This window comes from Lissotriton vulgaris, chromosome 9 (assembly GCF_964263255.1).
Source record: "Lissotriton vulgaris chromosome 9, aLisVul1.2, whole genome shotgun sequence".
NCBI classification, from domain to species: Eukaryota; Metazoa; Chordata; class Amphibia; order Caudata; family Salamandridae; genus Lissotriton; species Lissotriton vulgaris.
In genome coordinates, this window is record NC_141697.1 from 1,213,259,819 (window position 1) to 1,213,282,722 (window position 22,904).

Consider the following 22,904-nt stretch of genomic DNA (forward strand, 5'->3'; position numbering starts at 1 on the left):
GAATGCCAATGTTGTAGAGTCTGTCAATGAGGGTGTGGTGGGAAACGATGTTGAATGCGGCAGAGAGGTCAAGGAGGGCCAGGGCCACAGACTACGCAGGCGAGGAGAATCCTGATGTCATCTGTGGCAGCGATCAGTGCGGTCTCAGTGCTCTGGTTGGCACGGAATCCTCATTATCAGGTGTCAAGTAGGTGGTTTTGTTCCAGGTATTCAGTGAGTTGTTGACTGATGGCTTTCCTGAGTACTTTGGCCAGGTACAGGAGAAAGGAGATCGGTCAATAATTTTTTAGATCACTGTGGTTGGTGGAAATTTTCTTTAAGAGGTTTGTGACCTCTGTGTGTTTCCATCTGTACAGGAAGATTGCTGTGTAGATGGAGTTGTTGATGATGCTGGTGAGTTCCATGCTGATTGGGTTGGTTCCGAGGTTGAAAAGTCTGTAGGGGCAGGAGTCGGTCGGCGCTCCGTAGTGGATGGAAGACATGATGGCCTTCGTGGTCTGAGTGGTGATGATCATTCGAATGGTGTACGCTGATTGGTTGGGGCTGTTGAGGTTTAGAGCGGTGAGTTAGGGGTCAAAGTTGTTGCAGATGGTGGTGATCTTGCTGAGGAAGTAGTCCAAGAGGGTGTCACAGAGTTCTTGGGAGGGCTGGATGGCATTTTCTGTGGCTGTCAGGTTGGATAATTCCTTGACTATTTTGAAGTGTTCTTTCATGTAGTTGGCTGCTGTATCGATACACATTGGGGTGGCTGCTTTCTTGGCTTCCTTAATTCGCAGGTGGTAGTTGCTGAGGGCTGCTTTGTGGGCGCCTCTGTGGGAGAGGTTACTTGTGGGGCGTCATCGTTTCTCAAGTAGGCAGCTGTTGCGTTTGGTGGTTTTGGGCACTGGGGTGTACCATCTGGCTTGGTTTGAGGTTTTGTTTGTTTTTGCTGGGTGACTGTTGGCACATTTGGTGATCCATGCAAAGAAGTTCAGGATGGCCTGGTCAAGGTCTGATGAAGCTTCTGGCTAGGTGGTGTTGAGGGCCTGTGTCCACTGTGTCTCAGTTACCTTGCCAGAGCTGTGGTGGGAGGAGCTGTGATGCTTGGTGATGGTGTGCTGAGTGTTCGAGATGATAGAGTGAACGACGGCCTAGTCGTTCCAAGTGAGTTCTGTGATGTGGCTGAATTTGACTCTGTCGCTGGTGGTAAAGATGGAGTCCAAGTGTGTGTCCAGCCTGGTGCTTGGGTTCAGTGACCAGTAGGGTGAGGCCAATGTTGTTTAGGTTCTCTAGGAGAGTCATGGACTTGGCGTTGTTGGGGTCTTTGACGTGAAAATTGAGGTAGCCGAATAGGACGAAGTGGTAGGAGTGGATAGCTAGAGGGAAAAGAGGTTGGGGATGGATTTGCAGAAGGTAATTTGGGGTACAGTGGGCCTGTATACTAGGGTACCTCTTATCGTGGTCTTGGCATATGTCTGTAGTTGGAGGTTGAGGTGTTCAATGAGAGGCATGGGGTCATTGTTTGTGGTGGTGCATCAGATGATTTTCTTGAAGATGATGACGATGCTCCCACCATGTTTGTTGGTGCGGTCTAGGTGTATCATGTTGTAGCTGTCGGGTGTTGTGGTGGTGATGTTGGGGTTCAAGGAGGGTTTGAGCCACATTTCGGTGATGAAGGCAACGTCAGGGGAAATTGTGGTGTCTAAGATTTCTGTGGTATGTTTTTAGATGGAACGGGCATTTTAGCAGTGTGCATTGGAGAGGTTTTGGGTTCTTCGTGGTCTTCAGAGTGGGAGCAGTGCAGGATCTAGTGTGAGCTGGCAATCCTGCACTGCTCAATCTCCTACATCGCTGCCAAAACCTGGAATGGCCTACCCCTCCATCTCCAGACAGCCCCTTCCCTGGCAGACATCATAAGGAAACTCAAGACTTTGCTTTTCGACAGAGAAATGGCACCCTCAGCACTCTTATATCGCTAGGGGTGACAGTGCTACACTACACAAATGCTGATTGATTGATTGAATAATGTAGGAGGAAAAATAGGAGAGATAGGCCTACAAGCATCAAGGTAGGCTTCTGCGATTCCTTAATTGCGATTATTAAGAAATCGCAAAAGTCTATGCATGTAGAAATCGCAAAAAAATAGCGATTTCTAAACATTCCTTAGTTGCGACTCGTAAAGTGCGAGTCGCAATTAAGGAATACCTCCCCATTCATTCCCATGGGTCTAGAGGCCCATAGGAATGAATGGGAAGACATTCACTATTCGATTCGGTATTACCAAATTGCTAATAGTGGGAGCACTTTCAAGGGTGCCAGGGTGTCAAAGGGACACCCTGTTGCACCCCTGAAATCTGCATAAAGTACATCTTGCACACACACATGCCCCAAGGGCATGTGTGTGTGCAAAATGGAACTTTGAAAAATGCACTTTAATCCCAAATGCAAAAATACTGGTCGCAAAGGGGGAGATTCTGAAAATTTGCCCGTTTGCGACCGGTTTTTCCTTTGATGCATGTGGGCCTAAATCCCTTATTTTTTGTAACTCAGGCCATAATATGTATTTCGTGCAACCTATACAATCATCAAAAACAATTTATTGAATAGACCAATCTTTACTGAGTAACACAATAAGATCTATCATAACTTTAGTCAATGTATTTAATTTTACGAGTAGATTTAGGTCATTTTATGAATCCAGTGTAATAGCCAAAGAAAACACAACTCAACTGGCACTCTTTCCTATCTGGATGAAAATCTCACTACCCCTCAAGTGACTCTATGCACACTCACAGCCAGGGCACCATCAGACTGGAGTTGAATAAGTGCAAAATAAAAATAAAAAGGCAGCAGGCCTTCTCCATCTATGCACCCAGGATCTGGAATAACAACCCCTTAAAAGTTTTGGGGTGCCCTAATGTCACCCCAATTTAGGAAAGAGTTGAAAGCAAACCTCTTTAAAGAACACTACACCATTATCTTTGCATTTGGTCCTGTACAGGGCTCCACTGCAGTTTGACTGGGTTCACTCTACATAAATATTACATACATTCATAATAGCTCCAACTCATCAGTGCCCAATGAACTCAATGACCTTCGCCTCCATTGACCATTCTTACCCACTGAGTTCCTGACCACGATCAGGTACTCTGTGGCGCCGGAAACTCCATTCCATGAGAGACGTATCCGGCCTCCTCTCATGTCGAGGACCCGCAGGTTAGTGACTGTACCAATGGGTGTTGGTTCTAGAGTGGTAGAAAAGAAAGAAAGGATGTGTGAGAGACATTGCACATGTTTGAAAAGATGAAGTTGCTTTGGCCTTGTCCGTGCCAACAATATTTTTTAAAGATAAATGAGAATCATGTTGGGACTGAAAGAACACTACAATTGCTTACATTACAATATGATCTTTAGGCAAACCTATTGTTCTAAAAAATTGTTTAAATAGGAATAAATATCCAGTTTTTCATTCAGAAACTTTTTTGAAAACTTAGAGATAGGCTACGACTTTTATGTAACAAATTAAAATAGTGAGAGCAACAATAGAAAAATGAAAAAGTGCCAAGAATAAAAAAGGACTAAGTGAGGGGACAATTTTAAAAGAAAAATGAAAAAAAAAGCAAGCATAATATTAAGCTGAGTATATAATTGCACTCTAATCTTTCCCATTAAATGTTAGAAGTGCTTTTTGCATGGATTCCCAAACTGGTCTGGTTGACAGTTGTCAAATCGTGTTTAAATGAGCGGCAGAGTAGGCACCTCGACCTTCATTGTCCACTTTCAGCACAACCTCCTCCCCCAAACCTTTGACTGATTGATCAGGAGAGAACATCAGCATTTAAGAATCTGAGAGCTGGGTATACAAAGCCTGTTTAAGTTTCGAAAGCCTGTGATTCACAAATCCACTGGGTTTGCATCCATAAAAGGGCTTTTTGCAATATGAAAAAGCTCCTTTACGAGTTGGAGAATTTTTTGGACTTCCCTTTTGCGATCCTAAACGAATTAAAAATCAAAGGGACATGTAAAGACCCTATTTATGAGTGACGGAGTCATTTATAATTAGCTAGTGATCTCAATTCTGTTGCCGAGCCATTAATCAATTGGTTATCTTACTTTCATATGTCTATACACATCAATGTTATATACTAAACCAATGATTTCAACATTTTTTATCACAAAGTTTTCTTATTGTTTGAGTTAATAATCCATAGTCATTTTCCTTTTCTTTTTTGTATTTTGAAGACAATATAGATGTATTTTCTTACTTTCCTAGCTCCTATGACCAATATGTGTCTTGTGTGGCTGTACCCTTCTTCTGGGCTACAGTGGGGAAAACTCAGGAGAATTGTATTCTCAATGTTTGACTGAATGATATTCTCCTCATCAATGCCACTACGTCAGCTTGACAGTTATATCAAGTAATATTTTAACACTCCTTTTTCAGAGTATATCAAATTAGGAGTATTGCCACCAGCCCAAGAAAGACTAAATTAGAAACAAAGATATATTGCATCCTAATTTTTAATCACTCTGTTCCCGTAATTCCATGCTCCAAAGTCCCGCACGGAGACAAAGAGGATCAGCCAAAGTCTAATTGGATATATAGTTTCATCAAAATACAAAAATTAAAAGGAAAATGAACTTGAATTATTAACTGAACTGATAAGAAAAGCTTTTGATTAAAAGATGTGAAATAATTTGATTTCTAATTATATAACATTGATGTGGATAGACATGTGAAAACCAGATAGCCAAATAGCATTGGAATTCTTCTGCTATTGAGGATCATTATTTCTAGTGTTGTTTGATTCATGTTATTTATGATAAATTAAAAATGAGAATTGGTTTTAATAGAGGTATATAAAAAATATTTTTCTATTTTGCAATAATTTAAACTGCAATTTACAAAAATATTCTTTAGTTAATTCTGTTCCATTACTACCCAAATCATACATTGTCACCCTCTGAACAACATCACCTGTAATCATTGAGGCCAATGGACAGTGTAACATTCTTCTCCTCATAGATACCTTTCCATGGTAAAACACTCACCTTTCAACAACATCACCCACATTTATTTAGGCCAGGAGTTGGTCTCATGATCTCGACTTCATATGGAATCTTAGATGGGATAAAATTCACCTTCCAAACAATATCAACCACAATCATTCAGGCCAGGGGGTTAGTCTTCTGATCTCCATGTCATAGACACCCTTTGTTGGGGAAACACTCACCCTCTAAACAATGTTATATACAGTCATTCAGCCAAAAGATGGCATGAAGATCTCCACCCCAGAAAGACCATTCCATGTGAAAACACCCACCCTCCAAATGACATCAACCACATTGAGGATGCGGGATGGTCTAACAATCTCCCCATCAGACGAATCCATCAATCTGAAAATACCCACCCTCCATTTTTTTTTTTCCGTTTTATTGTTTTATTGCAAGGAAATACAGCAATACATAATAGACAAAATAACACAATGTGTTCTAAAAAATATATAGCAGATTTTAACAAATAAAGAAAGAAGAATGAGTCAAACTGTAAAATAAATTAAATTATATCCACTCGGCAATTGGTGCCCAAATTTTTTCCCCCATGGCTCTTTTTTTAACCCCCTTTAACTTATATATAGCAGATTCAATGTTGTACATAAATAATAATTTTTCCCGCCACATAAAAAACGTGGGGGGATCCGGGCTAATCCATTCCTTAGTGATACAAGATCTGGCTGCAGCCATACAGAGAAAAATAAAGACGGAAATTGGTCTTGGCCTAACAACAGTATGGTCTATACCAAGTAATAACAATTCCGGAGTTATCTTAATCTCGCATTTCAAAATAATGGATAAAAAAGTTTCAATATGTTGGTACAGTATCGAAAGTTTAGGACAAAAATAAAACATGTGTAATTCATCAGCTGCGTATAGCCCACACCGACTGCAGGTCGTACCTGCCGTCGTGCTCCACTTAACAATTTTGCTTGGAGAGTAATAAAGATTGTGGATACACATAAAATGTTGGGATTTCATCATCCCGGTTATAAGACAATCTGCAGCCATTTTAATCGACAATAAAGTATCAACATCGGGTATACCTAAACTGTTAGCCCATTTCAACTGACATTGACCTAAGTCATCCCCATATTCCTGCATTAAACTTAAATAAATAATTCCTATACAGGGTTTTTTTTGCAAGAGCTCTAACAATGGAGTTTTTACTGGAGGAATTAAAGTATGGTTCTGCAGGAAGCTACGGAGTTGAAGAAATTTGAAAAAATCATTTCTTCCCACAGAAAAATTATTCATTAGATCCTGAAATGAAACAATTTGGTCATTATAGAATAAATCACCCAGATACTTTATTCCTTTCTGCTGCCATCTATACATGGTTAAATCATAGAAAATTTCTGGTAATAGAGCCTTTGATGTAAGGGGAGTGTAAAAATTTAATTTCCTTAGTTTTATGTGTTTTCGGACTTTTTGCCAGACTCCAAAAGCTGACTTCAGTATCTCAAATTTAGTTTTCTTGTAATAACTGGGCTCAACCATCCTCAAAAAGCTGCCCTTAACTTTCTCACCCATGATCATTTGATAAATGGATGGAGCCTGGCAATCAAGCAGTTCCACTCTATCTCCCATGATTAGGGGGCCAATGTATTGCAAAGCGGCAGAAAAGTAATAAAAAAGAAAATAAGGAACATTCCATCCGCCACATTCATTACTAAGTATCATTTTCTTAGCAGCTTTTCTATGGCATTTATAGCTCCATAGAAATCGAAAAATAGTTCTCTCTAAATTTCTAAAGCAAAGCATTTGAAAATCTAATGGGATCGTGCGAAACAGATATAATACGTTTGGTAGAATCAGCATTTTTAAAATGTTAAGTCTGCCAAAAAGAGATAAGTGTAGGTGATCCAAGCGCTGCAGTGAAGTATTAATTTGAGTTACTATAGGGTTTAAGTTACGTTCTGGTATCTTCTCTATTGGTAATGAAATTTTGATTCCTAAGTATGTGACTTCTGGAGTAATAGAAATGTTTACAGGTGGATTTTCTCCTGAGTAAAGAATTTGTGTTTTTTCCAAATTGAGTTTATAGCCAGAAAAAAACCCAAACAGTTTAGCTATCTCATCAATAGTAGGTAGAGCTGTTTGGACGTCCGTAGTAGTAATCACTATATCATCGGCGTAGGCTAAAACTCGATAATTGATATTAGCTAAGTGTATGGGTTTAATATTTGGTTCCAAAAAAAAGCGATTAATTAGGGGGTCAATATAAAAAGCAAAAAGTAACGGAGAACAGGGGCATCCCTGTCGGGTGCCCCTAGTGATTAATAAAGGTGAGGATAATTGCCCATTAATACGAATATACGCTCTAGGGGAAATATACAAAGTTTTTAAAGCTTTTATAATGCCTTGGCCTAGTCCCTTCCTGGACAGGATTTCCCAAAGATAGCCCCAAGCAACCCGGTCAAAAGCTTTCTCAGCATCTAGAAATACGAGTCCAATATTAGACCGAGTTGCTTGAGACCAATCCAAGAAAGAAATCACACGCCGAATCTGATCGGCAGTGTCTCTAGCAGGAATAAAGCCATGTTGGTAAATGGAGACTAGAGGGGAAATAATATTGGATAGTCGTAACACTAAAATTTTAGAAAATATTTTGCTATCTGTATTTATGAGTGATATAGGGCGGAAAGATGAGGGTAATAACGGAGGCTTGCCTTTTTTGAGAAACACCGTGATTATGGAATCATGCCATGATTGAGGGGTGTAACCTTGCTGAGCATTCAGACATAGATCCAATAATTCTAATTTTAGAACATTCCTAAAGTATTTGTAAAATTCTAAAGGAATGGCATCAGGACCTGCAGCTTTTCCTGAAGCTAGTGACATTAAAGAGAGTTCAATTTCCTCCCACGTAAATGGTGAGTCTAGTTTCTCCTTCTCTTCGTTAGATAAGGTAGTATTCAAAACTGAGTCAGAAAATCGAGTAATCTGATCTGAGCAATCAGGACGATCATCGTCAGCATACAACTTGGAATAAAAATCACGAAATACTTTAAGAATGTCTTCTAATTTGCTAACAGTCGTCCCTGTCTGATTATTTATTTTATTAATACTAGCAAAAGTCGCTTTTTGTCTCGCCCTCTTTGCCAGGAGTTTACCAGAATTTTCTCCAACTTCGTAAACCTCTGTCCAGAAGGCAGAGACTTGTTGAGCAAACTTTGTGGCAAATCGTTGATGTATCTTGACTTTCAGAGTTGTTAACTTCTTTATAATACTTTCAGTAGGTAATCCTTGGTTACATGCTTGCATAAGTTGAACCTCTAGAGATCTAAGATTTTTAATTTCGGAGCTTTCTTGCAATCTAGCTTCCTTTTGTTTACTTATTGAGTAGCTTAATGTTTCACCCCAGACCCCACATTTAAAAGCATCCCAGACTATTTCAGGGGAAGCCGTACCTTTATTGTTAGAAAAAAAATCTGGGATCCAGGTGTTCATGTGATCAATGTAAGATAAGTCATACAATAGTTTACGGTCAAAAGACCATGGTCGAGGGGTATTACAAGTATTCAATTCAAACTTAAACATTAGAGGATTATGATCTGAGATAATTTTTGGAAGAATCCCATATTCCACTTGAGCTAGATCATTATATAAACCTTTAAATACAAAAAAGTAATCTAATCTAAAAAATCTTTGATGCGGAGCAGAAAAAAAAGTATATCCAGACATCCCTGCCCTTTTCTCATGCCCTACATCAGAAAGTCTATATTCTTGGATGATCCCTTTGAGTGCTGCAAATACCTTCTTCTTCCTACCCTTATATGGAATACTGCTATGAATGTCGAATGTTTCTTCCAAATGTAGATTAAAATCTCCGCATAATATAATATTGGATGACCATTGAGCAAATTCTACACTTAGATGATTAAGAGTGGTAGGATCATCCGTTATAGATGCATATACTGAGCATATAGTAAAGATCAGTCCTCCATATTTAAGTTCAGCAATCACCCAACGCCCAGATGAATCTTCTTTAACTTTTTTTATTTCCCCCATTCCATGTCTCTTAAGAATTGCAACCCCTCTTATTGTGGAACTCTGCCGAGAGCACCCTACCACTTCCAGTCCGAGATCCCTTAGCCACCCTCTGTTAGACCAGGCGATGTGAGTCTCCTGTATACAGACTAGATCCACCCGCATGGTTTTTAGCATCTGAGCCATTATACCCCTTTTTCTTTTATCATTTAAACCACAAACATTAATGGAACATATCGACAATATAGCCATTGTGTATTTTTTTTAAGGTAAGCTCACCTAATTAAGAATACATTAACAAAGATTCCCAAAATTCGGCACCTGCCGTAAGTGGAACACAAAATAAATACATCTTCCAGCTGTATGTCCTTGCACCCCTAAAGAAAGAATTCCTCCCACCCACAACCCCCCCACTCTTCCCCCCCACCCCTCCCTTTCCCCGGCACCCCCCCACCAGAAGCGTAAGGGCTAGTGCCCTCATTGATGGTAAGTGAGTATGGGCTGTAAGTTCCGCCCGGGCCAGTCCAACCTGAAAAGAAAGAGTTAAATGCGTCTGGCAGAAAAAAAGAAATAATAACATCAAACACTGCTAGGGGGTCGGCCTACTAAATCTAAATACAATTGTTAACCTTAGCCTTAATCCTATAAAGCATTATTACATGGTTTCTAGAAATTGTTGTGCTTTGATCTCTGAAACAAAGAATAAGGTTCTTCCCTTATGCACAACTTTAAGCTTAGCTGGGTTTAATAAGAAGGTTTGCCCCCCCTTAGCTTGCATTGGTGCCATTAGCTGTTTAAGTCTCCAGCGTTGTTGAACTGTTGCAGAGCAAAAATCTGGTCTAACAAAGAATTCATGCCCCAGACCTTTTCTAGTTTTGGATGGCCTAGCCAGATCATATAGAATCTCCCGGAGAAGATAGTTCTGCAAACATATAAGAATAGCTCTCGTATTTTTATTCCTCCCCTCTTGATCAAGTTTTTGGTTAAAAGGAAAGCGATGAGCTCCTATAATTTCTTTGTCCCAGTCCCATCCTTTAAGATCCTGAAATGCATCTGAAAACATCTCTACGACAAAACGTCGAAAAATCCTTCCCTTCTGATTTTTCCGCAACTCCCAAAACACGTAAGTTGTTACGACGTGCACGATTTTCTAAATCAGTTAATTTCCAGTCGATATCTTTTCTAGTACTATCCAAGTCTTTGATTTAGTTTTTTTGTAAAGTTAGCTCATCCTCTACCGCAGATATGCGCGTTTCGGTCTCCTGTACTCTCAGATTGGTATCCGTACTAGACTTAGCCAAACGCCGAACATCATTCTGGAGCTTATGTACAGCCCCTTGAGTCCGGAGGCCCTCAGCTTTAGTTTCCTCTCTATCTGTCATAATCATACGATACATTGAGGTCTGTAGCTTATATATGGATTTTAGTGTAACCTCCTCAGCTTCGTCGAGTAACTCTGGAGATTCAGGATCAATTTCAATATTCGCACCAGCCCCATCCCATTGAGGTTGACTCACGGCATCTATATTTTCATTAGTTTTAGCCTCTATGACCTTGCGAACAGTATTTGGGACTCCTTCATTTGTTCAGAAATCAGATCCAAGCATATCTTCTTCTGACATTTGGTTACAGTCATCCGCCCAGTCTTTTTCAAGAAGATGCCCCTCGCTTAAAAAATACCCACCCTCCAAACAGCGTTACACACAATCATTCAGGCCAGGTGATGATCTCTACCTCATAGAGGTTATTCAATGAGAAAATACTGAACAACGTAACCCACAATTATCTAGATCTGGGAATTGTTTAATGGCCTTTACCTGATACAAATGTTCAATAGGAAAACCCCTCCCTCCGAACATGACCCACAATCATTCAGCCCAGAGGAAGGTCTAACCATCTCCATTCCATAGAGACCTTTCTATATGAAAACACTGTCCACTAAAACAACATCCACAATCATTCAGACCAGGTGGTGGTCTTCCAATCTCCAGCTCATAGACATCCATCAATTTAAAACCCCAGGATTGGGACCAAGGTTTGCCACATTAAGTTCCAAGTGGAGAGTTAATTTGTGGATGCTGCTCTACATGCAAATTGTATAGCATAACATAATCTCATAGACGTGAGAAAACGTGTGGCGCTTGATTATCATCTTCAGAATAATCTCCCACAGTTTGTTCAATTCCAAAGCAATCAGATATGCTTTTGTTTGCTCTGAAGAATCCTGTTTCAGACCTTCTTTCAAGCTACATATGTCTCATAAACATTTCATGGCAATGTGTTCTAATGTGTTTTTTTTGACAAAGTTCCTGATAGAAATTTGGTTTTCATAGTGACCGTGCAATACCTACCTATGCGCACTGTAAGAGGAACGGCAATGCCTTCACTCCGTCCGGCCAGAGCAGACACTCGCAGGGTGTAAATTATGTCCTCACTCACGTCATCAATTTCAATCGTGTTTTGTGTTCCTGGGATCAGTCTTGTCCTTTCGTAGGTACCTGCAAGAAACAGACAAAGTAAGACCAAGCTGTAGATCTGTGAACAACATATAGGATGGAATATAACTTAATTAAAATGTATTAATCCTTTTGCCATTTCTTTCACATTGTTCTTCATTTATAAGTATGGTTTATAAACCTTAACTGAAAAATATCTCTAAAATATGCCACACTGATCTGAGTAGAAATCATGCCAGTGGCAGTGCACCTTATCAAAATTAATTCCCCATATAATATTAACATTATGTTTCTTTAACATATTAATGCTTGTATTAATCCTTTTAATATTAAGTTTAGTTTCCTAACCATTTTTCTCTTGCTCGTGTTTTTTTTTAATGAAATAACCTATACTTTTGAAATATCTCTTCTATGACAATAGATCTAAATAATTAGATTGAAACTTTTAGTTTGAAGTATCTTTAGTTTTAAACACGTAGGGCCTGATTACCCACAGCAAAACCAGTGTGCCCACTGCCCACCAGATTACGAGATTCCTCGTGTCTAGCTGCCTTTTTTTGGTGGTCCAACAGCAGTGCCCCTGAAAATGGGCACCGCAATAGGAACGCCAAAAACAGTTAATCATCCTTCAAATTCCAAATAGGCAACCTTTTTTCTATCATCTAAGGGATTACAGGGTCAGTACAACAAACTGTTCTACGCTTAACAACACACGTTGCATTTATGATGGTCATTTTCTTGGCATAATAACTGCATTAGCCGTATTCTCTGTACCAGTTAACGTGATGATTGCATTTACAAATGCAGTAATGATGCAACCTTCACTTTAACCTTTTCGGTGCTCATGACGGCTACCGGCCGTCATGAGTCACGGTAGGCATGTGCTCATGATGGCCGGGAGCCGTCCGAACTTTGCCGCTCCGCCCATGCGCTGTTAATTCCCCGCCTGTGTGGGAGAATTAATCAGTGGGCGGAGTTCCGATGGCGCCCAGCCGTCATGAGCACACGCCCACCGTGATGAGTACCGCAGCGCCACGACCACCCCCTAGCCCACCCCACACCGCGGCGGAATTCGCGCTGCGGCAAAGGGGTTAAAAACGGAAAATTATTATTTACGTTTTAAAACACATAAAGTTAATTTATATTTGATGAATCAATTTTGAAGGAGTTACACTTCCAATGACATGTTTTGCAAATATTGTGGAGATGGTTTTATACACCATATATATCTATATAAAAAGTAACGTCAGAGAGCTACTTAGTAAACGTACTAATGAATTGTTCTATTGTGTTTTACCTCTGTGATTGTGATTTCGGGGAATATCCACCATCACACAAAATAGCAATGATGCAGCCTACCAGAACAGAAACTATAATGACAGATACAAGGTCCCATTGAGTACTACCTTACCGTAATGTGGGGCATTTTTCTTGCAGAGAGTAAACATGGTGGTACCAAGATATGCCACAAATGTATGACTCATTTTTTAGAATAGAACTGCAGACTAGCAGTAAAGTTAGGAATTCTAACTTTACTACTCCTAAATGCCTTTTGTGAATACCAAAAGTCGTAAAGTTAGGATTTTGTCTCACTTTAGGAGTAGTAAAGTTAGGAATCCTAACTTTACTCATCCTAAATGCCTTTTGTGTATTCCGAAAGTCGTAAAGTTAGGATTTTGTCTCAGATTACTTTTGTGAATCGGTCCCTATATAAACAAACTAAGTAAAATCAAATTAACTAATGTAGCAAGTGGTTTGCAGTGGATCATCATTGCCCTCTGACCTAAAACACATTACCCATCACGGAAAATTGAGCCATAACCTGGAAATGCCCCAAGAGGCTTGACCAGATGCCAATATTTCTTCATAAATAACCACATATAAATCTATATGTCGGATTGCTTATTTATTTAAGAAGAAGCACATATACATATGTATAGTATTATACAAATGCATATAAACATTTTTACAGGAGCCCCATCTACCCACGAAATGCAAAGCTAGCATCCTGGTTAGACAGCGAGGGGCCAAAGTGTGGTGGCCTTTGAAAGTTAAGGGTTTCAATGACCCCTGAAGACTGGACCCGGTGTCACTATTTATTGGGCCAAACATCAGTTGAAATTACTGTGGGCGAATTGTTGCACTGGTAGATTTCCCTGGGGTGTTGCCACAGTGAAGGCTTGACTTATTAAAGGACCCGATGCATGCCATGAGTGGGAGGAATTTGGGGGTAGAGGAATGAGGGTGAAAGGCAGTACAGAATAGAGCTAGAATATTTTCAAAGAGGACCCCCAAACCATTTCCACGCATTCGAGTCCAAGACCAGGTTGTTTGCCCGTGTGGTACATTGTATGGTGTTTAAATAGGTGGGAGGAGGTGGGCGGGCTGTCGCATTAGATACCATATGATGAGGCTTGAGTAACATGATGTCGGCTTAGCGGTGTTCAGCATGAGGCCTATGTCATTCGGCCAATTTCCCACTATCTACAGACTCCATGATGAAGTGATGAAACTTTTATAGAAGGCACTGACATACAGAAAAATATATACATTGTGAGTGTAAGATGGGAACCTAGGGGCTTTTAAAGAAAAATAAGAAAAAGTGGCAGGACAGAGTGAAACCCACTGAAACACTGCACGGCATAGAGAAGAGGGATAATCTGAAGGATCCCAGTCCCTGCTGGTTCACCCTGTCCTTCAAGACCTGATCTATCTCAGAACCACAAAGACAACTAAAGCACAGAGTTCCAGACGGAGAGCATGGTCCACTCAGTTGCAAGCCATCAACAGGGTCAGCATGATCTCAGAGGAGAGCCCTCCAGGGAAGCATATTGGTGCCACCAAAATCCAATGTTGGGGGAGATTGCACCACAGATAGCCCAAAATGCACTCCCACTCTATGAACGCCGGCCACTGGTTCACCACCATGATGTCAGGAATCAAGTACACGGTTAGTGGACTCCATGGTGGGTTCATTCAAGAGGAGGGTCACTGTGGTGCTTTTCAAGTCAGGTGAACCAGATTCTAGGCTGAGTGAGTGAATGACTGAACATGACCAATCAGTCCAGGACCTCACAGTACTCTTTTCTAGGTAGTGCAGTCAAGACTGTGAAGAAGCAGGAGTATTTGGGGATCTGCTGCACACTTGTGAAGTTCTCAACTAGTACTGAGTTGTTTACTCAACTAGAAAGTGACTGACAAAGGTGGACCAGGTTGACTCACTCCTTTGTAAGTAACAAGTTCTGAATGTCAAATCTTGGTCACATACAAAATAGTCAATGTTTCAGCATGCCCTTGTAATAGAAAAGATTCCTCTAATGATGTACCGCAGGCTGATGTAAACACATTTGGCTCCAAAAGAACATTTATTGTGCTTTACTACTGGCTGAGATAATCGTGTTTGACAAGAGGCTCCTGGACAGGAGCGTCCCCTGACTACTGCACCCTCCAGTCCCTGCCACAGAATGTATTGAATGTATGAGGAGCATTGCATCTCTATAAACTGTACTGTTATTGGAAGCTGGAGGCTTTTTTAATGGTACATGGACAGAGACTTGTCCATTTTGTTGCTCCAATCCATCAACTATACCTCTGATGTTTATTTCACAATCTGGGATATGGTAATACTGGTTTACAGGAATTGTTGCTGGAGCAATGGCTTAGTGACATGAAAACTTGCTGCTATCAGATGTGATCCTAGGAGGTTCTTGAGTCTGAATTCCAGCAAGGAAGATTTCAGCTTCCATGCCCAAGAGAAGAGTATATAGCAGAAGTGCTATTTGTAAACAAGTTATTATTATTAATATTATTATTATTAATAGTTAATAATTCTAATAAATATGCTACTGGCTTTCCCGGGCTTTATCACAGAGTTTCTCGAATCACAGTTTAAAAACAATTCTTCAACTTGGTATCCTCTATTTTACTCCAGGGGTCCCTGAGCTTTACTGGATTTCCAGTACTATAATGCTGGGTCGTCTGAAGATTATTACTGGTATTACTCGTCAGCAGCAAGCAGGACTACGGCAACGCACTCTACGCAGGAACCACGGTTACCCTTCAGAAGAGACTCCAGCGCGTACAGAACGCCTCCGCACGCCTCCTCCTCGGACTCCCCCGCCACAGTCACATCACCACCCACCTACGAGACATGCATTGGCTCCTGGTCAAGAAGAGGATCACTTTCAAACTCCTAACCCACGTGCAAAAAGCACTCCACAACGCCAGACCAGCATACCTCAACGAACGGCTGTCCTTCAACACCCTGAACTGCCAACCTCACCCTCTCCACCGTCCCACACATCCACCGAATGACCACCGGTGGCAGATCCTTCTCCCACCTCGCCCCAAAGACACGGAATACCCTCCCCGCCCACCTACGTCAGACCCAGGGCCTGCTGACCTTCAGGAGACACCTCAAGACATGGAACACCCTCCCCGCCGGACCCAGGACCTGCTGACCTTCAGGAGACGCCTCAAGACATGGCTGTTCGACCAGTAGCTGCCTCCCCCCACCCCCTCCCTATAGCGCCTTGAGACCCTCACAGGTGAGTAGCGCGCTCTACAAATGTTTTGATTGATTGAATGAACCTCAAAGCTGCGTGTTGTGAACATTATCACTGCTTAGGTAACCTTTACTACTGTATTTTCCGAACATTGCTACAATGTTACCTGACCTTTATCCCTTTATAACCTTATATTTTACTTTAGGGTGTGCTGAATTTCACCACCAGCCTTTCAAGAAATTAATCAATAAACAGGACTTGGGAGATAAGTGTCCCATTACTAATGCTATAAGCGACCAGGTTTTGGGAAATGCTGCTACTTTTCAGAAAAAGATTACACAATTTAGGATCATGTTTAAGTCTTTTAAAGAGAAACTTACCATCTGCGCTTCGGATCACTATCTTGTACTGGGTGGCTCCAACCACTCCTGTCCAGGCGAGGCGAATTGTCTTGCCCTCAGTTTCAGTGACCCTCAGATTGGAGACAGAGCCCACTGCAAGGACAAGCAAGAGTTAATGTTTGCACAGCACAGGGGGCCTATTTACTAGAAAATGAGGCGGCGCGGTGCACCAAGCCATCTTTTTGAGCCAAGCAGCACCATAAGGAAAGGGCAGGGATAATTCGTATTTACAACAGTACAGCACATACCTGTGCTTTCCTCTGCACTGGCGCACAATTGGCTGCCTGGCTGATTGTTTTGTGCAGGAAGGGACACCTTCCTGCTAAAATCAATAACTGATAGCGTGTTCCTCCTTCTATGTGTGCTGCAGAATGCAGCACACATATGAAGAGCATAAAACAAGGAGAAATAAAGGAATTTCTCCTCGTGCCACTTTAGCGCATCCACTCGGAAGGCATCACAATCTGATGCATTCCCAGGTTTACAAAAACGTGTACATTTAGGAATGTGTCAGAATCCATGGGTGTTGTGTTGGAACAATCACAGCAACACCCATGAAACGCCCTATTCACACAGAGTAATGCTTGAAAAGGGGCCATATTTACAAGGCCACGAAAAGCCATTCAGGGTGACTGTTCGTGGCATTGCAAATTTGGCTCAGCATTGGCCGCCACGGGAGCGTAAACAAAAGTGACACTTCGGTTGCACAGGGGCTTTGTAATATGCCCCATGGGCTTTCAGACCCGCCTCTCATACATCTGGGTCCCACAGAGAGTGGTGATGCCAGTGCAGGACCAAATTGTTGAATGAACATAAAGTAGAACAGGAACAAGGGAAAAGGGACTTAGGGAGGAGGATGAATTGTGTGTTCATGGTACTTAAAAGTTCAGCAAGTCCCTTGGTGTTCTAGACAGAGGCCTCTTCCATCACACAAGGTGGGTGAGGACCCAAAAGGAAATTGCTGCTGATCAGCCACAGTTGGTTTCAGGTGGATCAAGTAGACGAAAACTGTAATTGGTCTCTAGAAGCTTTACTGCTTGTACAACTGAATATTGATCATATTGAGATACAAGAATATCGAGGGGACAGAATATCGAAGGACAAAATACTGAAAGGTAAGTACATCTAGGGAAGTATATATTTACTATTAATAACTCTACATATATGCACCAAATATATATATAAAAGCATGTGTTGCACTCGGTAACGTGTGAATTAAGTGTGGTTTTACCAATACCGACGTTGAAAACCAATATTAAAAGTAAAGGACAGTTGTGAAGCATTGTGGGAACTGTAGTCCCGTATGATGTGATTTAAGACAACAAGAATGTACAACCAAGGAAAACCGAGATGTTAATGCCACTTGGGGGTTAAAAGGCAACCTTAGATAAGAATTGGTACTGACCTTCGTTGTACTGCTGAAATACGGTGAAAAGTACAAAAAATAATTTGTGATGTAACTGTCCCTTTAACTTGGAAGAAATGGACGTGGTCCCTTTTCAACATCTTAATTAGTGACGTTATTTAAATCTAACGAACCCACTGACATTGCAGCAAGAGGCATATGAGGAAGAGTCGTTGGACTCGAAACGCGTCATGCCTATCAGCCTTTTAATAAAGGAACCTTACAAGTACTGTTGGTGTGGCCCGAACAACGTTGCTAATGGAACGCGTGTTTTCTTTGGAAATATATATATATATACATATATATATATATATATATAAATAATAATAATATATGCCACTTAAGTACATATATGCAGCATTAGGTATGTAAAATCTAGAATTACTTAACTGTTCATATTTTTTTCTCCTTGATGCTCTCTTCCACTGATATAGTGGGTCTGATATTCAGGGTGCACACTACTTTGCTGGAGTAACTGATGAGCAATAAAAGGAATATTAAATAAGAAATCATGAGGTAGATATTTTTGCTCCCAGGTAATTTTCTTTAATTCCGGATTTTACCTTATTTATAGCCTAAAAAAGGATGCTCTTAGAGGTGAAGCCTGGCAACCCCCACCCAGGCAGCCTAGGTGATGAGGAGTAAGAGAGTTCTGAACAGCCATGATTAGACTTCTATGACTTCTGACTTTGACCGAGTAATGTTATCCGGTTGTTTGTCAAAAAGTAGCAGCCCTACAGCAGCACTGGCTGGTTTAAGTGTTGCTTCTTACCACTTTTTGCCACTTTTTGTGGATAGAAAGACTGACACTAGGAACCAATGGTAATTAGCCAATCTGTGTGACTGGATAGTGACTCCTGTTCACATATCGTTGATCTATGTGGCCAGTGCTTGACTCAATAATATTTACTAGATTTCGCCCATATTCACCCTTACTATAATACATGGGGCCCGATTCACAGAACTAACTTAAGACAAAATCCTAAACTTACTACCATTTTGGTATTCACAGAAGGCACTTACTCACTTTGGTATTCACAGAGGCATTTACTCATTTCGGTATTCACAGAAGTAATTTAGCAGTCCTTAAGTTAGGAGTCCTAACTTTACTACTCCTAAACTGAGAAAAATCCTAACTTTAAGACTTTTGGTATACACATAAGGCATTTATGAGTTTTAAAGTTAGGATTTTTCTCAGTTTAGAAGTAGTAAAGTTAGGACTCCTAACTTTAGGACTCCTAAATGCCTTCTGTGAATAACGAGAGTCTTAAAGTTAGGATTTTTCTCAGTTTAGGAGTAGTAGAGTTCGGACTCCTAACTAAATGACTTCTGTGAATACTGAAATGAGTAAGTGCCTTCTGTGAATACCAACATGAGTAAGTGCCTTCTGTGAATACCAACATGAGTAAGTGCCTTCTGTGAATACCAAAATGGTAGTAAGTTTAGGATTTTGTAGTAAGTTAGTTCTGTGAATCGGGCCCACAGTTACTTAGGCAGGAGTACTTTCACTACCACTGCTCCGCTGTTACTGGATCTCGTGCATCTGCTTTCTTCTGATGTCGCCTGTACACCAGGTTCCAAGTCACTGACAGTTGTACGGTCCTCCTAGGCAATCCAGAGCCCTAAGGGCCGATTCACAGAACTAACTTAAGACAAAATCCTAAACGTACTACTTTTGGTATTCATAGAAGTTAGGATTTTGTCTTAAGTTTGTCTTAAGACAAACTTAAGACAGACTTAAGACCGACTTAAGACAGACTTAAGACAGGCTTAAGACAAACTTAAGGCAGACTTAAGACACACTTAAGACAAACTTAAGACACAATCCTAACTTCTGTGAATACCAAAAGTAGTAAGTTTAGGATTTTGTCTTAAGTTAGTTCTGTGAATCGGGCCCCTAGATCACACTCTGAAAAGGCAGCCTGGTCTTGGTAATGTGTGTTGCTTATCAGAGGTGTCAGCAGTCTGACAAATCGAGTAATGAGTGGATCTCTTCACACAACAATGACTATAAAAGGCCAATATGGATGAAGGTCATTGTTCAATTCAACTCACCCAGGACACCTGTAATGCCCCAGGGAGATGAAACACTAGCTTGACTCAGTCTATGTGTAATCTTCCCCACTTCTGCCAGCCATTCTGTGTCACAGCCTGTAGTGAATCCCCCTACCTACAGTATAGCCAGCTTACGTCTAAACAAATATAAGGAAGGCCCACCCTTCCCACATCTCAGAATCCCCCCAGGTCCTTCTTGTCTCCATCACTGTTACCATCAGTGGTCATTCACAGACTGCAGTATTAGATTATTTGAAAATATCAAAATCATTCTCGGTGATTGAAAAGTTTTCCAATCCACTACAATTCAAAAAGTGTCCCAGGATGAATTCCAGATATTTGCAAAGGCTCATCACCCTACTGGCTGCATCCCACTGCAGCCCAAATCCAGTTCTCCTATCCTTAAATTTATTGACCTTCAATGTTGAGCAACTTACCTGTGGGAGAGGTTGTTGCGGGGGTTGCCACCTCGCGCCCATCATACAATGTGTAGAGAGTGATCCGATACTCTGTACCCGGTCTCAGGCCAGTGATTTCGTATGTGTCGGTGTCAGTGGACATCTGCACAGTTTGGGGCGTCTTTGACCCTGAGAAAGAGAAATAAGAATAATGAAACATAGTTCCCACACAACCCCCAACATCCTTTGCTTAGTCTCCACAGTAATTAATTTGGACCTCATTTTCATCATCTCTGCAATATTTCTCTTTGTTTAATCTCCTGTTTACGTTCCTGTTTCATACAATATTACTTCTATCTTTCCATATGATATCTAAGGACAAGACTTCCTCTTCTCTCCTTACCTTCTCAGCTCTTCCCATATTCAAATTTTGCTTTCTTTCCTATTGGTATCCATTCAATGATGGGCAAAGAAAAAATAAAGAAAGGACAGGGAAAGCTGAAGGGTCACAGAGGAAACACAGAAAAAATTAGACCTGTAAGCATCTTGGCACAGCACCAATGCCCAATTACACGCAAACAGAGAAGACCTTTTGACTGAATATTGGTTTTAGTTCACAGCTGGATTCTGGGATGTCTCCTAGTCCCTACATAACATTTTTATTGACTTTTGTGGAGGATGTACTTCCTATGAAGGACCTGGAGGGCACCATGTGCTGTCTGCTGGTACTTTCTGTTTAAGAGGAGGGTCTTACAGGTGTCTTATGGGGTGAGACGACAGTGTTTATCTGCAGTGAATAAGCCCATTCCTCTATGCAAATAAATGTGACGGAAGGTTGATATGCTACATACCCGTTCTGACTCATAATACCAAGATGTCCCACCTCCAAAAGGGGAAGTTGAGGATAAAATAACACAGCATTCTCCAGTTCAATGAGCAGAGCTTTTTAATGGCAAATACCTTATCCTGCTTAGCTTTCAACACTAGTAACATTGAATTGGTACCAGTGGGTTTGAGAGTTGTAGGGGATAATACCATGATTGTAGGGACTTCTGAAGTAAAATAAAGAAAAAGAGTGAAATTTCGAAATTTGGTTTTAGATAATCAACTCATAATGGAAGACAATGTCAATACTGTTGTCAGAGTCTTTGCTTGCTCATGTTTATGGCAATACTTATCAGAAGCCATCTTGGAGCTAGATAGAACTATTAATGTTCCCTTTTCATGGGCGCGCCCTAGAAGGCCAAGAGAAGGAAATTCCTGGTGTTCAACATTGGGACTATATCAGCCCAACATTGTAAATTAATCTGGATTCTAATTGTGCAGCAGGTGAAATATCCTGTCTGGGTCATGATCTACAAATGCACCCATCAAGTAGGCCCACATCAATGACATTTCTGGTTTGAAAATGCATGTTCTTCCTAGGTGGCTAAAGCCCTATGATTAGGCTCTGCTGGTATCTAATAATTTCAAGAATCCTACATTGAGCGGTGGACAGCTGCTGGTAACAGGGGCAAGGCAGTGTATTGGTATTCCACTGGAATTGAAAACGGCTTTTGTCCAGAGAGAATTTGTGAAAGCCTAGACAACTTTTTGTTCTGGTCCTATCAAGTCCCGGGCTTTGTGATGGTGCCTGGATAGCCTTGGAGTTCAGGCACCTTACACATTGATTTTACTGCAAGCTACAAAAATAAGACTGGGGCAAAGTAAGAAGATGGGCCCAGCTCCAGTCTGGAACTTCTCATCAGAAGCAGTGTGAATATCAAGAAAATGAATGCGTTGTTGAGAATATATTTGTGAAAAATGTATTTTTGGCACAGTTAATGAAGGAATCACTTATGATCCCCCTCCGATTGAAGTGCAAACTATATTATTATTATCAACGGGTGCCACTCTGAAATGACACATTCATCTTCCACGATAGGTCGATTAATGAAATGGACAGCGCTATTCACCCTAAGGTCACATATGATCAGTCTACCCCACAGAAGACCCCTTAAGTCCCACATTAAGAGATTTCCCATTGGAATCAAGGCTCTCTTGATCAAGATACTAGTGCACCTTCCATTGACAAGGAAGGTGTCAGAGCATTTTAAAAGAGCAGGGGCATACGGCTTGATTCCACTTACCTGTGGCCCTCTTCCACTCCAGCCTGTAGCCTCTGGCCTCAGGAATGATGTTCCAGTTCACTCGGATTGTTGTGGGACCCACGATGAATGTGCGCAGGGTCTGCACTATTCCTGAGTCTGAGAAGAAAGCATAGTTACAAACATGTCCAGTGTCAGCTCCACTGGGCTTCGGCCCCTTGGCAAGGTGCCCAAGAGTGACATGGTCACCATATAGCACTAATGCAACTCGATTGTTATGAAGCACAGCACAGCGACATACAGCAAAGCATTTACAGCAGATTCACAATAGGACTGCTGCCTAGGTCCATCTGGTGTCAGCTACATCAGCAAGACCTCATGCATGCTCTACAGAGCTTTCACTGGCTGCCAAATGAACACACTTCTGCACAAGGTGTACCCAACATGGTGTCCACATATCCTCTGTTACATTCAAGACAGAACAGTGAAGCACAAACCTTTATGAAAACATAAATCAGGCTCCAAAAACTAAAAAATCCTGGAAAGAGCAGGAGATAGATAATTTGTAGT

General features: G+C 41.1%; 1 protein-coding gene across 1 annotated transcript in view; it reads right to left on the bottom strand.

The window, feature by feature from the left end:
• The window catches only part of LOC147693061 (collagen alpha-1(VII) chain-like), a 398,052-nt gene that overhangs the window by 179,422 nt on the left and 195,726 nt on the right, over nucleotides 1-22,904 (bottom strand). Inside the window, exons 13-17 of the mRNA XM_086939575.1 lie at nucleotides 22,377-22,493; nucleotides 20,287-20,436; nucleotides 16,369-16,482; nucleotides 11,379-11,525; nucleotides 3,099-3,224 (exon numbers count right to left, since the gene is read on the bottom strand). Of these exons, the coding sequence (XP_086795701.1) occupies nucleotides 3,099-3,224; nucleotides 11,379-11,525; nucleotides 16,369-16,482; nucleotides 20,287-20,436; nucleotides 22,377-22,493 (654 nt within the window). The remainder of the gene's footprint in view (nucleotides 1-3,098; nucleotides 3,225-11,378; nucleotides 11,526-16,368; nucleotides 16,483-20,286; nucleotides 20,437-22,376; nucleotides 22,494-22,904) is intronic.